The sequence below is a fragment of the Sparus aurata genome, chromosome 7 (assembly GCF_900880675.1).
Source record: "Sparus aurata chromosome 7, fSpaAur1.1, whole genome shotgun sequence".
Taxonomy (NCBI): domain Eukaryota; kingdom Metazoa; phylum Chordata; class Actinopteri; order Spariformes; family Sparidae; genus Sparus; species Sparus aurata.
This window is the reverse complement of record NC_044193.1, coordinates 19,617,960-19,635,212: the sequence shown is the minus strand read 5'-3', so window position 1 is coordinate 19,635,212 and position 17,253 is coordinate 19,617,960. Positions and strand designations below refer to the sequence as shown.

The following is a 17,253-nucleotide window of genomic DNA, read 5'->3' as shown; positions in this document are numbered from 1 at the left end:
ACTATAAAGGAATCTTAATTGGACCTCAGCCCTGCTTTGAAGGCATGATCAGTCAAAGTCAGATGAACTATTTCAGTTTCTAAACTCTATACATCCCAGTTTTTTGTAACCTCAAATATATGTCATTGTAGTAAAGTTTTGAAAATGACCAAACATAAACCTGTTTTTATAAAGAGGTTTTGAAAAAGAAATACAGACATTTGGAATTTGGGCCACATAATGATCTATTTTTTTTTTTTTTTTTATATTTTACATCCAGATAGTTTCACTTCCATGGAAAACATAAAGAGAGACAGCAAGATAAAATGGAATGTATTGTAACGACTTGTTGGACAATGTCCATGAATTCCTTGGAACTCTGAGAATAAATTACAACCTGCAACAGCACAGGCATTATTCGGCTCCATGTCAATTATCTACTTTACATAGGTAGATATTGAGGTGACTTTTTTAATAAGCTTTTTGTATGTTTAAATCAAATCTATCTTTTATAGTATAATGACGTAATTTCCGACTTTAGTTTGTAGTGTTAAAGCACATACAGAAACAGAGCCGCATTCTTGATTTCATCACGTTGTGATATTTCATAATTTTGCTGTTTGTGACTCCAACAGCCAGTTTATATCTAGCCCAAAAACAGACAAAATATATGTTTTTATTTTTTTATCCTTCATAGTTCATTTTTGGCTTTCAGTAATTTGCCTTACACTATTTTGAAAATCTTTTAAAAATGGTTTTGTCAGGATTGTGAGACATCTTTCAAAGTGAACACATCATTTTGTCCACCCACTATAGGTCAGCTATTGGCTACACCCTGTTTTTGTGTTTACTACAGCATCAAAGACTTCAACAATTATTTCTGCTGTGACTTCAATGAGCTGTACAGTCATAAATATTTCTGATATTTCTGATGGGGGTTCCAGTCCTTCCAGAGAGGGTGAACGTATCTCCATGGCCTGATAAGGGCTGTGCAGTGGTCGACACCAGGGGAAAGAGGAGAGGCTCCAGTGGCAGGAATGCTGGAGGCTACAGAGAGAAAGACCTCAACCAGCGCTCCCCCTTCCCCTCTCCGGATCAGCTGCAGCAGCTCTTCCAGAGTGAGCACATTCATGTAGACACGTTGTGAACTCATTAGCATCTCACACTGTAGCAGCGAAGGTGACTCACAGCTACAGCAATCAGAAACATGCAGACACAACAGTCCATGCACATCTTTAAATCCTCACACACACGTGTACACACAGTAATGTGTACGTGCTTTTTTAAAACTCACCCTGTCAGGCCTGATTGGTATCTACGTGACTTTCTTATTGTGCTATCAACAATCCTGGAAACCCTAACAGCTTTATATTTCGCCTTATTAAAGTCATACTATAAATGTTGATAACAGACTGAACATATGTATGGACAATGAGGAAAGGAGATTATGCTGCTGGAATGTCTTGAGAAATTTCTGATGACACTGTCTTTGTTTTAGTTTTTTTATCTTTTGACATTTTTTAAGGCCACCTTTTAAGCCTTCAGTGATTGATTTGGGTGGAATATCACTTTAACTTACAAGGTTGGGTAGCCTGTATCGTACAGTTTTTAGTTGGTATAAATTTGAGAAAATCTTAGACATTAAAACGTATTTTCACATTTTAGGAGATGCATAGTACGACTTATATCTATTGGTTAGCTTTGCGTAGTCTTATTTGTCAAGCTTGCTGTACAGTGGATTTTGTTACCCTCAATCATACTAGCGGTTTCCCAATTTTTCCAGTGGTTTGGCTAACGATAAGCTAATCAGCTGCTGGCTGGAGCTTCATATTTTTGTACCCTACAGACATGAGAGCTGAAGCATTCTTGTCATCTAACAAATAAGGATATCTCCAAAGAATGTTTCATGATTCCTTTAAAGTTCTGAAAGTTTGAGGTTTGCAAAACAAATGTTCTCCTCTGTCAAATGTGTCAAAAGTCTTATAACTAGTTTGTTACAATGTAAATGGTAAGTTAGTTGATCTCCTTAACTTTTTCTAAGTATGTGCAACCATGACAGGTTTGATTGTGCAATCTAATGCCACAAGTATAGCAAAGCCACAGAATATACCATCTATATGTGTAGTTGTAGCCTTTTTCTCTCCCTTACAAAGCTGTAGCTGTTTCCCAGTGTGTATATTTGGTCTGTGTTTGTGTGTCTTGGGAGAGTGGGAGTTCATAGGTTTGAGTGTGTGCAGAGGCAGCCACAGGTGTGAATGCCATGTGACTGAGGTCAAGAAGGGTAAAGTGAGAGTGTTCAGCTGTCTGCTAAGATCACTATATGAAAGAGGAGTATGTTGGAAAGATACCAAGCATCAGTGCGGGTATAGTGAGCCTAGCAACGAACACTTAGCAACACAACCTTGAGTGTGTCTGTGGTTGTTTGTGTTTGCATGGGGCATTTAGCGGCTTCAGTATTTGTCACACTGGGTACAACTATTGCAGATGCAGGGACAAAACTTGCCTCTAAGTTGCAGGATGAGCTTAAGATATGTCCCGCCTCGCGTGACAATGTGTTCAAACACATAAGTTATCACATGTGAAAACATCTTTTATTTTTATTTTTTTACAGTGTATTGCTCCATTTCGCAATAGTGCAAAATTCAATATTTTTAAAGTTCCTCATAAATAACAAACATATCATAAATAAACAATTATCACCACATTGAACACACAAAAAAAACTAGTCACATTGAAATTGCACAAATGGATTTCAGATAAGCGAACTCTCTATTTACAGTTCGGTCAGCAGAATGGAGGCCAAAGTCTTGTGTGGTTTTGTTTGTCTTTCTCTCCAAATCATAACAGAATTACAGCTTCTCCATAAGACCCTCACAGCCCCTATTCTACTGGGTCTGCTCTAACATATTAAACGTAAGGTAGCTCCAGATAAACAGAACGGATTAACTAAATCCTTTAACAACAAAAAAAAGGGAATAAAAGGTAACTTCTCAGAAGTTTGGAATTGTATCACTGCGCTACACACAAACTGAACTGAACCCAGCTATTAACAGAGTCAAAAAGATTTAAATTTATGTTAGATAATGCAAGTTCAGTGGTGATGTTCCCTTAATCACCAACCACACGTTCTATAGCCAGTATATTTGTGGTTGATTATACAGTTGCTTCTAGTTCAACTTTGTAATAGAGTTGGATTCAATTCAACTATGAGGTAATATAACAAGACACCACACTTGATGGAGCATGGAAGGGAATATGACAGCACCAAGTGTCAACAGCGTTACTCATTAGTGTCAAGTGTTGGTATACTGTAAGTAAGCATATAGAGTCCTTCCATTGACTGGTCAATAGGTTTGCAAGCGACTGAAGCCTTTCGCACGAATGTGGTGGACGTAAGGTACAGTTTCATATGAGATCATGCTCGTGGCAGTGAAGAAATATTAAGAAATGCAAACGGAATGCTGCATATCACAATGCAACAATCAGTTCTCTTAACCAGGGGAAATTCTAAATGCACACAAGCCGAGCGACTACCTCTCTCACACTGAGACATTCTCTTCGTCATTTCCATTGACGATATGCACATCACACCTAAATAAATATATTAAAAACACTCTTAAATAGCATAGGTCTGATCTGTTTCCTTCTCTTAGCATCTTTAAAACAGAATATATTAGGATTTATACATTTTTATAAATACATATAGTTCAACATAATTATTCTGTGTTTATGTCTATATATACATATATATACACACACACACACACACATACAGACGTATATGTATACATATACATACATACAAATACATAAAGAAAAGGACTCAAACTCATTTACAGTTCCAAGGGCCTAACCTCTCTGTGCTGTCGGTGTCCATGCTCTCTTGTAGCGCAGGGAAGGATTCACTACATTGCCCGTTACTGCCACCTAGCGTGACATAGCAGCACTACAACATTTTATCCTCCTGTTGGGAGTCGGTGCCAACATGTAAACATGCATGGTATAACCAGTCAAAAGCTACATTCCAAAAGTAAAATCATTCAGTTTCTCTTTTTTTTTGTACATTATTTCAAAAAATCCTGACATCAAAGGAAAAAAATCTTGCAGAGGACAACAACATCAAACCAAAAACATTTACGTCACACATGACAGAATTAAGTGTCCACCACAGTTCACGATGAGTGTGTCAAACACTGTGAGAGTGGTGGGGAAAGAAAGTGAGGCTCAAGGAGAGATCGGTCAGTGTTAACACATCCTAATCCAGGAACATCTCCTGAAGAGTGGGAGCTGGTATCTGTATGGTGGAGCTGAACAGCTGAGCTTCAGTCATCCAGACCAGGTACAGTGCAGTTAAGAATAATGGCAAACTTGGTTAAGTGCAGCCACAGTGGTTTGACCATAACATTTAAAAAAATCTTAAATCTTTCAGGAAGTATCTGGCATCTCTGAACTAGTCATGAAAAATGAAAAGTTATGTGTGGCACATGTTTTTATTTTCAGTTTTATTTTAACTGCCAGGATTTGAAAGATTTTGACTTGAAATTAAAGTTTATAACTTATGTGGTAATCTTTTTAAACCATAGTTAGCCTTTACCATGAGTGCCACTATTTCTGGAGAGTACTGTATAAATAACCAGGCCAGGAGCCTTAGCCACACCATCCCTCTGTCTTCATCCATTTACCTGTCCACTCCCATCTTCTTCCTCTTCCTCCTCCCCGCCTCAAACAGAGCAGTTGCGTCTCTTCCCAGAGCCAGTCTGGGCTGTAACAGCAGAGGCTGAGGTCAGCCAGGCGGTGACCCCGTGTCAAAGGCTGGTGGAGGAAACCGAGAGGGTGGGCGAGGAAGGCGGTGGGAAGTTCAGAAGCTCCAGCACAGCCACGCCCACACTGCTGCGCCGCGTGAACATGCAGGAGGCGGCGACCCATTTATTGCTGCGTGGGTTGTACTTCTCGATAGAGTTGAGACTGGAGCTGCCGTCATTACCTCCCACTGCGTACAACCAGCCATCCATCGCCACTAGGTCATGGGTGCTCCTGGAGGGAGAAACAGATCCAAATAGAATATATAAATTCCATGCGAATAAATAGTATTACACAGATTTCTGAGCGCAACACCAAAGTCGAAAATACAAATTATGTAATTAAATGTAATGTAGGTGCTAACTACAAACAAAACTCATTACATCATAATGTGATGGGTTGAAAACTTGTATCTTGAAGTAAACATATACATAAACACTGTGATCCTACCCTCTCAGGGGGCGAAGTGGCTGAGACAGAGACACCATTCACGCTGTTACAACACACTACCAACAAAATGATTTTGAAGCTGTTATTTTAAAAACTAATCGACTAATGGTTGCAGCTCTAATCGTGAACAATGGGACAATAACTGATTATTTTAAAACACACTGAAGCTTCATTATTATTGCAGCAACAAAAAACAGTTTGAGGACACAAGTAAGCTCCAATAATACTTTAGTTAATTATCAATCATAGCACAGGACCGGTAGACAAGTTAATGGTTTGATGGCAGAGATATGATTTAGTCTGAAAAATGACAGAATTTTGATTTCAAAGTTCAGGGCCATTGTCATGATACAGTAACATTATTTTGACCAAGACGATTCTGTAATATTTTGACATGGTGTAAAATGGTTGAGAAGAGTGATAGATTAGTGGTCAACACAGACGCGATATTTTGTACTGTGTAAATTGAGCCTCTTAGCAACTGCATAAAAAAAGCCCTCAAGGCCACACAACTGATTAACACATGGGTTATTCATGGGGCTGCACAGTCAACTGCTGTCAGGTTTCCCTGCTCCTACAGTACACTGACTCACACACAAGAGAGGGGCCTGTGGAGCAAGTGTTGGTGTGTCCTCAAATCCAAGATGGTTACTTCACTAAATGTATGTATCAGTACAATGCTGTGAGTGTGTGTGTGCAATGACACCTGCTTTGATAAGCACCCTCAAGATGGGTTTTATCTTCTTAGAAATAAGTAAGAGTCGGCTGTTGTGGAAAATAGGTCATTTGATGTTAATGCCACAAGACAATTTAGACAGTAAGGAAGACAGCCAAATGCCCCAAATCCCTTGCCTTGAAGAGTAAAGATTTTCCACAGAGCAAAATCATCGCAGCAGGGGTGTCCTTTTGACATGCTCCTTACAAACACAACCACGGTTTCGTGTTTTGCTTTTAAAATACAGATTTTCTCTTCCATTTAGTTTAAGGCAAAACTGGGGTTTTGTCTGTGGGTACAACAGTTTCTCAAATACAGACCAGCTAAGTTCTCTTCCCTCTCCATCACCAAGGTGTCCATATTTATGAAGTATGAAAATAAGGATAAAAACTGGAGAGGCCTTATCAAAAATGAAGTAAGTGGGTTGAGCTGAACTGTGCAGATGGAACAGTAGCATCCTGGCTGATCACTAATTTCTTTAAGTTCCTAATTCCTTTAAGTTCACCTAAGGTCCTTTGTTATATGTCATCAGATAGAAATTTTGTATTCGCTGTATCGTTCACCATTGATTTCTTCCCTTATCATACTGTTAAGGCAACTCTTTTGACAGACAGGACCATTCTGTTGTAATATGAACTGTGGGTGCAGACTAACCTGCGTATGTTCATGGGAGCCACTCCCTCCCAGGTGTTTGTCTTGGGGTTGAACCGCTCCACGGAGTTCAAGCAGCTGGTGCCGTCGTTGCCTCCTGCAACATACAGCATGCCGTCCAGCACGGCCACCCCAGCACTGCTGCGCCGACTCAGCATGTTGGCAATGGCTGTCCATGTGTTGCTCTGTTTGTTAAATCAGGAGACTGAGCATTGGTCACATGTTCATAGATTCATTAAATGTGTATGTTTTTGCCTTCACAGTCAGTCAATCCTGGCAGCGGACAAGATGCTTTGATGATAAATTTAACAGCATATACTTTACCTGGGGGTCATATTTCTCCACTGTTGCGAGATGTGAGGAGCTGTCATAACCTCCCACTGCGTACAAGTTACCATCTGGAGGGGAAAAGGGAGTTAGCACTCAGAATGTAAATATTAGCAGTCGAATACCATGTTGGCAACTCCCCCTTGATTTCAGACATTCAAATGTAGACAGCGAAACATAAACATACAGTTGAACGGCGTGTTCACAATGTTATGTTTGTGGAAAGTTCCTACCGAGAGTTGCTACTCGTACATATCTCCTGCGGGTGCTCATAGCAGCAATTGAGGTCCATGTACTGGTCAGAGGGTCATATCGCTCTGCACTGAAAGAGGAGAAAATGACTTAAATATAAAAATACTGCAAGGTTGTCCTGTTGATATAAATTGTAAGTATCAAGAATGTTCAACATTCATCACTAAAATGTCTGTCTGTACCTATTGAGGCAGGAAGCTCCATCATAACCTCCAGCAGCGTACAGCAGGCCGTGCAGGACTGCTACACCCAAACAGCTCCGCCGTGTTCCCATGGAAACCTCAGGTTGCCAAGAGTTTGTGATGGGGTCATAGGATTCCACGGTTGCGAGGTCAGAGGTGCCATCGTACCTGAAGAGATGTGGATATAAATAAAACAGAATTGGCTTTTTGTTGATTGAAGACATAAGATCATGTCACATGTAAATCGTCCACATATTCGCCTGCCTCTTTATAACTGTAAGGTTTTGATAACATCGCATAATACAATGTTGAGTTGGAGATGATGGTTAACTAGTTTTTAACTATGGTCATCGTCACTCACCCTCCGACAGCATAAAGTCTGTTCCCAATGGCTGCAACGCCCACCCGTGCCCGCCGAGTGGACATGGACGCCACCATGTGCCAGCGATCTGTCCTGGTGTCGTATGCCTCGCAGTCCCCGTGGATGGCGAACAGACTGCCTCCACCTGCAGAAAAATACACACCAGTACAGGATGGTGAAAAAAGTATACTTATATATCATGCAGTTCTCTAGAAAACTAAAAGAAATGTAGTCCAAATACGGGGCAGCATTTTACCAGAGTAACCGCTACGTACTGCCAACTGTAGCTGCTGTTAGCCATGCAGCTAACAGGCTTGGGGTTAGCTGGTTAGCATGCTAACAACACAATACATAGACTTCATAACCATTATTCATTCACATGCTGTTCATAGTTTTAGGTAAGCCTTGAATGTTTTGGAGAATTTTGGAGCTATGCAAGACAACAGCAACGACACTCTCCAATATTTGGAGAAAATATATCAATATGAATACTGTATACATTTGTTATTACAGAACTATTATAAACAAAAAGGTATAAATTATATTATCTCTGAATAAAATAAAATCATTTATGATCTGGATACTAGTTTTAAAAAGCAATATGTGGCATTCATTGAATATTTCATACTGCTTTAGTCAAAGATGTTCAAACAAATACTTCACTTTACTGCAATGCACCCAGTACAACCTGAGAAAAATTTAAGACATATATATAACATAACATAAATAACATATATAAGACCATAAACATTCCAGGCAATGTCTAGTCTCAAATTAGTATATCAGCATTTTTATATCCCAGTTGTAAAAACTCTATCTGCACACATTATGAGGCTAAAATTAATTGATGTGTGGTCTAAGTGTACCCTAGTGGGTACCTTCAGGGGCACACTGACCAACGGCGAAGAGCACAGGGCTGGCGCCCTCACAGCGTCGTGGGCGCGTCCGACTGTTGCTGAGGACTCCCCTCTGCTCAGGCATCAGGTGATACTTGAGAGCCTCGATCAGCAGGTCCTTGCACTCCGAGTGGTGACGCACCAGCAGCTCTGTGTCCACATTGCTCATCAGAAAGTCTCGCCTCAGCAGCGGCAGCCGCACACACTTCATCAGCTGAGGAAATGTGATGAAGGTGTGTTACAAATTATAGTCAAACTAAAAAAAATCAAGTGTGATGGAAATTCTCCCGGGTACGGTGAGACAAGTCTTACCCACGGTACGTGTTGCCTGCGTCCATCTATATCATGTTTTACCCAGCTCAGCACAGCCCGGTACACTTCCTCTTCTGATGGCACATTGAGATTGTCACTGGAGATCAAATCTAGGACCTGGATGAGAAAACAAACCAGATGGGGAAAGACAGTTTATATAATCATTCACAATCCTTCACAGAGCCTTTAATTCAACTGTGAGCTTCAGAGGAGCTCTTGCAGAAAAACAGTGAAAGAAAAACCAAATATGTCAACACAGAGGAAGTGTTCTCCACAGACAGTGCCAGTTCCTGTATGTTGTACTTGAATTGTTGAACTGTAGCCTCTCTTCTCTGTCCCTTAATTTGCTGTGTTGAAGGGCAATGCTCAATGTTTTGTCTGCAAAATAAAATTAGGTGGAATAAACATTTAAAATAAAGCAAAACAAAACAATCTCAGGCACTATTCGACAATTAACACATAAATGCATGTGTGTGTTATATCAAAGTCTATATGTCTGTGTGCGGCACAACAAGTGCTGCAGTCTGAGTGGCTGACTGGCGCTGTTCCCAGATCAACCCAAAGTTGGCAAGGCTGGGTGGGACCAGAGAAGCCAGCTGCTGTCTTGCCGGCCAGATCAGGGCAACAGTTAGCAGCCTCCCAGGAACAGCCTCGACTAATCCAGTCACACAGAGAAATACTGCTGCTGCTGCTGCCCCACCCTGCAGTCCCCCCTACATCTGCACGCACACACTGCATCACATTAACTGGAACAAATGCTGTGTGTGTGTGTGTGTGTGTGTGTGTGTGTGTGTGTGTGTGTGTGTTGAGGAGATGTAAAAGAAAATTGGTTTTACGACTGTCTTTGCAGTATGACAGCAGGAATAGATATGAATTATAGGGGTTTCTAGCTGCATCACACAAACACATTAGGATGCACCCATCCTTTGTTGTCTTTATAAAGCCGTGCATGTGACCCTACTGAACACTGAAGTATCACTAAAGCAGACTAGTCACAACCCGTCCATGCCTTGCCACTTCCTTCACAGAACATGGAGAGAAATATGGGGCGTATTGCACAGCTCTGTGAGCTCTGTCCTTTAAAGCGGCCAATTCTGGTTCAGATTTATGACAGACACAGAACAGCTGCAGACATAATGGAGCTCTGAGCCAAAGGAAACGACACGAAGAAAAGACACAAAGAAAAGAAAATGGTCTATTTTTAATCTCCCTTTATGCAGCTTAACTTTCACCGTTTTAATAGACTGTGCCCACACACTCCTATTGCAGATTCAGCCTCAGAGCTTTGAAGGCCACAGACAGAGAGAGCGAAGCGTGTTCTCTTATTGAGCACAATCTCTTTAGTGCTGTGGGGATTGTTCCTTAGAGAGCAGAGGAGATAATGGGAAAGTGATGCTGGCAGCAGTTTGTTTCTTGTTTTGACTGCTACTTTAATTCCTCGTCACTTGGCCAGGCTCAACAGGCATTTGTTTGAAACAGACACCTGTACATGCAAGACATGAAGCAGTCTTCCTCCTTCTTCACCTGAGTGGAGGAACAAATTGGGTCTGTTTAACTCCTGTAATAATAAATAGGGCTGGGTATTGTTAAGAACCTCACGATTCGATTCAATTCAATTCGATAGGTCGCAATTCGATTCAATATCGATTCGATTCAATATTGACTTAAATGCTTCGATATCGATTAGTAGTAGTAGTAATAAACAAATAATTCATTAGAGTACCTGTTGATAATTTTTTAATTAAAAAAGTCATCTTAAATTATAAATCTAAAAATTCAAAAAAGTAATTTGTGATTTATTTTGATATATTTGAAAACCAAGAATTTGTAATTTGTAACCAGGTACTTTTTTGATGTAAATCGGTTAAATTCTTAATGGTGATTAATTGATTAATAAATAAAATAAAATAAATAATAATAATAAATAATAATAAATGACTTGTCATTAACATTCCTAATTCTTCTCTGATTCCAGCTTTTAAATATGAATTTGGTTTCTTTATTACTCTATGACCATTAACTGAATATCTTTGGGTTTTGGATAAAACAAAACTTCTGAGGACGTCAACTTGAACTTCTGGAGACACATTTTTACTGTTTAGTGACATTTTATAGACCAAACATTTCATTCATGAATCAAAAAAATTATTGAAAGATTAATCAACAGTAAAAATGATTGTTGTTTTTGTTGTTAGTTGCAGCCCTAGTGGGGTACAGTAAGCCCTCCCTTATGTTTAAATTTGGACCGGATAATGTGAGAAACATTGTTTGTTTAACCTTTATTTAATCAAGATATTCTCGTTGAGAACAATATTTTGTTTTTTTTACTACACCCTTGCTCAACACACTAACACCTAAAAGTTGCCAGTATAACCAGTCTGATCTGTGGTCAATGAGCAGCTCCAATGGAGCAGTCAGTGCTAGGAAGTCTTGCTTAAGGGCACTTCAGCAGTTTATTCTTCCAGTCTAGGAATCAAATTAACAACCTACCAGCCACCACTGCACCGCCAGATGCCTAGTGCTGAATTAGCAAGCTTAAAACTAAACTTAATCCGTTACAAACAAAGTGGTTGACAACAGTAACAGTAAAATATTAGAACCGAAAAAGAAAACGTCATTAAAACCTCGAGGTAAGCCATGCTGTTTGTATATAAACAGCAAGGCAGCTGTGAAAATGCCACCAGCTTTGCCTAATTACCACTTCCAGGACAGGAACCATAGTGCTGCCACTGCTGTGCCCAGCGGATGAATAAGTGATAGTTTGGCTAAACTGACGTGCCAGATGAAGTAATCCATGGCAGCACACTGGGATGATAAAACCACAAGAGACAGTGATTGATGTAGCGAGCTGAGGAAGAAGAGAGGTCATCCTAATGACTGGTAAAAACACAACACTGAGAAAATCTTTTTGTTCCCCAATTGTGAACCTGATCTAATTAATAGGTAATCACTTGTGCATTTAAGACCAACAACAACATATAGCTAGTGTCACAAACTATAATAGACTACAAAACTCAAGAAGTTCTTTTACAGTCTGTGTCCTTGAGATATCTGAGGACGACTGGAATATTTCGGAAAGTCAGGCGAGGACTATCAACTCAACATCCTGGTGAGAATTCTGGTGTAAGAATATGACTTGACGATTTGACTTCAAACTTGAAATTCATGCAGCATGGATCTTTTTCGACGGGACAAATGTTGGAGGCGGTGACGCAGACCACTTTCATAAAATTCAGGGCTGTCCTCTACTGTATTCTTTTTTGGCAAGAGATTGTCAAAGTGATGGGGAACATTTTTGGAACTTGGATGATCTTTTGTCACATTATACCTGGGACAAATCCCAGCAAAACACCTGACCTAGGACATTTATATTTATGAAGTACTTGTGGTTGCCAGCAAGAAAGCCATCACATAGAAATGGCTGCAGGCAAACTGGCCATTCAAGGATGACTAGACTAAAGCACACTGTACGGAGACATTGACCTTTTCCTCAAGACAACAATCTAAACTACTTATAAATCTACACTACAACCACTGTCGATTCTGCAAAAAAGGGCAATCAGGATAATTCATAACACTGGTTACAGAGAACACACTAAGCCCTTATTCTCAAAATCAAAAATACTGAAACTCACTGATCTGGTACACTTCCAAACAGCACAAATCATGTATAGAGCAACAAACAACATACTACCAGTAAATATTCAAGCATGTTTTTGAGAAGGGGGATATAATCTGAGGGGGGAACTGAATCTAAAACATCTGTATGCACGCTCAACTTTAAAAACCTTTTGCATTTCAATATGTGGAGTGAAACTGTGGAACAGACTAGCAGAGGAGCTCAGATAATGTCCAACCATGAGCAAATTCAAACAGCAGTACAAACAGATGGTATTTACAAGGTACAGGGAAGAAGAGGGGTATGACAAACACTAGGGTTCTCACATTTTGCCATACTGGTCATTTATTAACCTATAGTACTAGGTACTAAGTGGAGAAGGGGTAGGAATTAAGAAGCTAATGCTTCTTCCTACTCCTTTTCAAACATACAAAGGGTTTTAACGACTAGTGCTTCAAGTGTAATATATTATTCACATGTTTGAAATAAAGCATTCATTCATTCATTCATTCATTCATTCATTCATTCATTCAAACAATACATGAAATACTAGAACAATGCTCCACACATTATAATGGATGTAACAGCAAAAAAAAAAAAAAGTTCCCCATCGTGACCGTATGCCATCATTTAAACTGCTTTCTTTAACAAACACCAGTTAGCAGAAGAGGCATACCCCCTACCTGTTTCAGCGGCAGCAGCATGAACTCCTCGGTCTTGGACACCTCCACAAAGTGCTGCAGGACATACTTGTGTGCCGACTTGAGCAGGTCGCTGCAGGAGTGCGTGTCAGCAAATCCTCGGATGCCCAGGCAGTTGGAAGGGTCCAGTTGGCTGAGCAGGAACTTACAGCAGGCATCCCGCACCCCATTGAGCTGTAGCAGGCTGGCTGCCGGGAGTAACGTCTAGGAGGGGGCAATTTCAGACGAATACACACTGAGAGTCTTTTGTATGGACTTGGGCTCTGTTAGATGTGATGAATTGGGATCAGATCAAAAAAATCTAATTTGACCATGTTCCTACCTGCACGTTGCCTTCCCCGACCACAATTTCTGCTGTGTAGGCGTACTGGACCAGCTGCTCCAAAGCCTGAGAGTCGATGTCATGTAGGGTCACATGGGTCTGCCGACTTTCCGACATCTCATCTGCATGACCACACAGGACAAGAGCCATTTCAATTTATTTTATAAGCAGTAAAACTCTGGCTGATATAATTGCCTCCCTGTTCAATCCGGCTGTCACGTAGCAGCTCAGAATGTATACAGCACTGCTGCCAAATGTCAGCATAGCTCATTTGTTACTGTCGATTTAATCAGTTCTTGTTTGGTTTTTGAAATTCCTGAATATATACACTCTTGCCCAACATGGATGTTCCTGCAGGACTTTACATCAACAATCAAAGGTATCATCTCCTTCGAGTTAGAAGAAGCAAGATGGGATTTTGCCGTTTTGATGACCATTAAAGACCAGCAGAGTCTGTTAACATAGGCTAATTAGAGGCTGGGTCAGATGAGAGGAAGCCCCGGAGCTGAGTCTCAAAAGCCAGACAGCTGACTGTCTGGAGACACATTGTGCCCTTACAAAGGTCTAGTGTCGGGAGGAAATCTGAGACTCACAGACTTCATCTGACCACCTGTGCCTCAGACAGGAAGGGGGGGAAGGAAGCGATGATGCTGGAAGGATGAGGTAGCATTCACTGCACACACAAATTTATCATCAAACTCTGAGTAACACAAAAACAGCAGGCATGTAAAAGGAATAAAATGTTGACCTGAACCTACTGGTAAACATAGCGTGGAAGTAGGGGCTGCAGGATGCCAGCACCACTTTGTGCGCCTTGATTTCTTTGTTGGAGACATGGAGCACGATGTCGCACAGCAAACCGCGCTGTCTCATCCTGTTCATGGATACGAAGGAGTCATGGTAGTGCCGCTTTGAGTTGTGCGAGATGCTGTGGCCGTCGCGGTTGAGCAGCTGCATGCCCCCTTCCATCATGGTGCCTGATGTTGCGGTCGCGGGCTCTTGCCTGGGCCGCACTCTGGGCAACTGAAAGACGCAGAAAAAACATTATCATGTCAGTTAATACCAATGTCATTAACTTTCTAAAATGTCTTTTGTAATCAGAAAAAACCTTTCCACCTACAAGAGGGTTAGATCATGTGCAAAGATGCAGGTGTTATGACAGGTGTCTTGACCAATCACTGCACCTTTTGTTACTGTTATCTTACCCGTCCTGACAGCTATGACAGAAATCTCAGTACAATTACTGAGTGTTGTAGGTCAGCTGGCCTGGTTACTTGACATTCACTGTCAAGACTCATTAAATCTCATTATGACAACAGAGAGAAGATAGACTTTATTGGAATTAAATCAATACAGGCTTCTCATTTTTTGGAAAGTATTGGCTTATCTAATACTAAAGACTGCTGACCGGCAAGTTAAATTGCACTAGATTCTGTTGTGAAGCCCCCCACCTCCCCCGATCTGCAGCCTTGGGTAGGCAGGGTGGGAGGAGAGAAGGATTTAGCCTGAGTTAGCCTTTTCCTTTGTGCACTCATCCACCCTGCACTCAGATGGAGAACACACTTCAGAGTGTTGCATAACAGTCATTGTCACGTGGCATCTTCGAAAGTTGTTGTCTGATGAATATTTAGGATGCACTAACGCAAACTACTGGATGAGAGAAACTGGTCAGCACAGTTATAAATCATACTTCTGAAAATATAACGGACTGATACCTGGTGAGGGCAGAAAAACAGACTCACATCCACATAGATGCTATTGTGCTATTGGAGCGTGGTTCCCGCAACACGATGTGTACAAAAGATTGCCCTTTAGTGATAATTTACTTACTGTGTTTCATCATTTTTGTTTGTAGATTTAAAGAGAGGTTTCTGTGACAATAGCACAAGCTAGTGAGGACCAGTAGACATATCTGATCAGATCGAAGTCCTGGAAATGCAACCCTAATGACCGAAAGCACAACTTATTATAGTTTCTGATAAAAAAATTGAGGCACACTTGTCACCTCAGTCAACTAGACTGTTCACTAAGTATCATCTTAATCAGGTTGTCATCTGTTAGGATACAGTCTTTCAACTCAATACTCTGCACTGTCCCACTATGGACCATCTCAAATTTCACCACAGCTGCCTGGCGACTACCGTTGAGTCCCATTTGCCATAACACAATAGACCACAAAAACACAGCAGCCCTGTCCCTCTATGTGGGAACAATCTGCTCTGGTGCCCAGGGGGATAACACGAGACAATGCTGCAAATAGAGACATGGATACACAGGCGGTTGAGGCAGCAGTGATCACATAATTGTGACACAAAAACCATCAGAGCAGAGCACTTGTCCTGTTCATCCCATGCTTGTCTCTTAAACTCCACTCTTGCCTCCCTGGCTCTAAACACTGGCTGCTATCCACACAAACGCTCTGATGATCCTTTACAAACATGCACACTGAGGATGGATGCACTGAGAGCTCTTTTGGACACAAGGGTGTTTCTGTTCATAAATCAGCCACCTAATGTCTCAAGAACCCCCAACCCCCATTCCATCTATTTTGAATAACAGCAGCTATCAGCTGCAGCAGCAGCAGCAGTAGCAGCAATAGGGAAGGATGAATGTGTAATTTCTTTACCGGTGGCTTTGTCGCGGTTATCCTTGCAGACGGTGTCTTCCTCGATGTGATGAGAAATAAAGCAGCAGCTGTTGCAGTCAGATTGGCTTAAAACTGGTACCTGTGTTTAGCTATCTGTCCACATTCTGACTCCAGCATACGATACATGAAGAAAGCCTCTGTTTTGTGCTGTATGTGGTTGACGTCAATGCAAAAAAAACTGCATGAAAGCTGACATCGGTTTGTTAAGGTGGCGCTGGAGCTGTCGGAGGTGAAAGTGGAGATGCTGCTCATGATCTTGACATACGACATCGTGGGACGATAGAGGCGTACATGAGAGACAAAGGAAGTCAACACCGAGGCGCAAACGTCAAACGTCCACAATGGATGCTCGTTCATTAGTCGACGGTACACGGACCACCTTAAGCGCCCCCTTTTGTCTGGTCGGAGTCCGGAAGTGCGTTCGATAAATTCATTTCAGCCAGCGCGAGAGGCGGGGTGTTAGCTAGAAGGGCTATGATTGGTCAGAGCCCGAAACATCCCTCGTCTCGGCTTAGGCAGGACAATAAATGAAGCAAACAACTAACAACTCGCATAAATTCAGTGGTCAATAATCTTTTTGATGCTATCCATGCATTTACCATCCTCCTATTAACCTATTGTAAACGTCATGAATGATTGTCTATGTACGTAGATAAGTAAGCTAACATCAGCTTCACCTACAGAACAATTAAAACCAGCTCTCACCACCAGCCGTCGTCGGTGTCGATATGACAGCAGCAATGATTTCTTCCTGTTTGTAAGCTTGCCCAGCTTTGTGGCTGTTTAACTTACAGACTCACAATTTAAAAAAGGAAAGTTCTCCGCCTGCGACTCTACAGCTGCCTGTGTCTCGTGAATTCAGCTGTTAATTTAATTTTAACCTCACGTGTGGCATCAAAACACCCCTTGTTCTTGTACATAGTTTTGACAGTGTAATTTTCAGGTTATCGTGCTCGACGGCTGTTTTTTAATTTGGATTTCTTTTAGCATTAATGATGATTACTGTTGATTTATTTTCTTTCATTATGAAAACACTTTC

At 41.1% G+C, this 17,253-nt stretch overlaps 1 protein-coding gene across 3 annotated transcripts; it reads right to left on the bottom strand.

Annotated features, from left to right (window-relative positions):
* Positions 1-2,548: 2,548 nt before the first annotated feature.
* klhl17 (kelch-like family member 17) lies at positions 2,549-17,129 on the bottom strand. 3 transcript variants are annotated; one of them, XM_030422091.1, is made up of 12 exons: positions 16,920-17,129; positions 14,326-14,590; positions 13,568-13,689; positions 13,228-13,449; positions 8,926-9,042; positions 8,596-8,827; positions 7,718-7,862; positions 7,357-7,524; positions 7,156-7,244; positions 6,920-6,993; positions 6,599-6,780; positions 2,549-5,013 (listed from the first exon to the last, which is right to left on the bottom strand). In XM_030422091.1, the coding sequence occupies exons 2-12, from the start codon at positions 14,537-14,539 to the stop codon at positions 4,785-4,787; spliced, it is 1,794 nt and encodes a 597-aa protein (XP_030277951.1). In that variant the 5' UTR covers positions 14,540-14,590; positions 16,920-17,129; the 3' UTR covers positions 2,549-4,784. The 3 variants fall into 3 exon arrangements, with proteins under 3 accessions (XP_030277951.1, XP_030277950.1, XP_030277952.1); XM_030422090.1 differs by lacking the exon at positions 16,920-17,129 and adding an exon at positions 16,194-16,913; XM_030422092.1 differs by lacking the exon at positions 16,920-17,129 and adding an exon at positions 16,194-16,913 and having other exon boundaries at positions 8,614-8,827.
* Between the last annotated feature and the right edge of the window lie 124 nt (positions 17,130-17,253).

What these genes read in the sequence shown, in the direction of transcription:
- klhl17 (XM_030422091.1), bottom strand. Translation starts at nt 14,539, where the DNA reads ATGATGGAAGGGGGCATGCAGCTGCTCAACCGCGACGGCCACAGCATC. An exon ending in TCGGGGAAGGCAACGTGCAG is followed by an intron (nt 13,450 to 13,567) that starts GTAGGAACATGG and finishes GCCCCCTCCTAG; the next exon opens with ACGTTACTCCCGGCAGCCAG. An exon ending in TGGAGAAATATGACCCCCAG is followed by an intron (nt 6,781 to 6,919) that starts GTAAAGTATATG and finishes TTTAACAAACAG; the next exon opens with AGCAACACATGGACAGCCAT.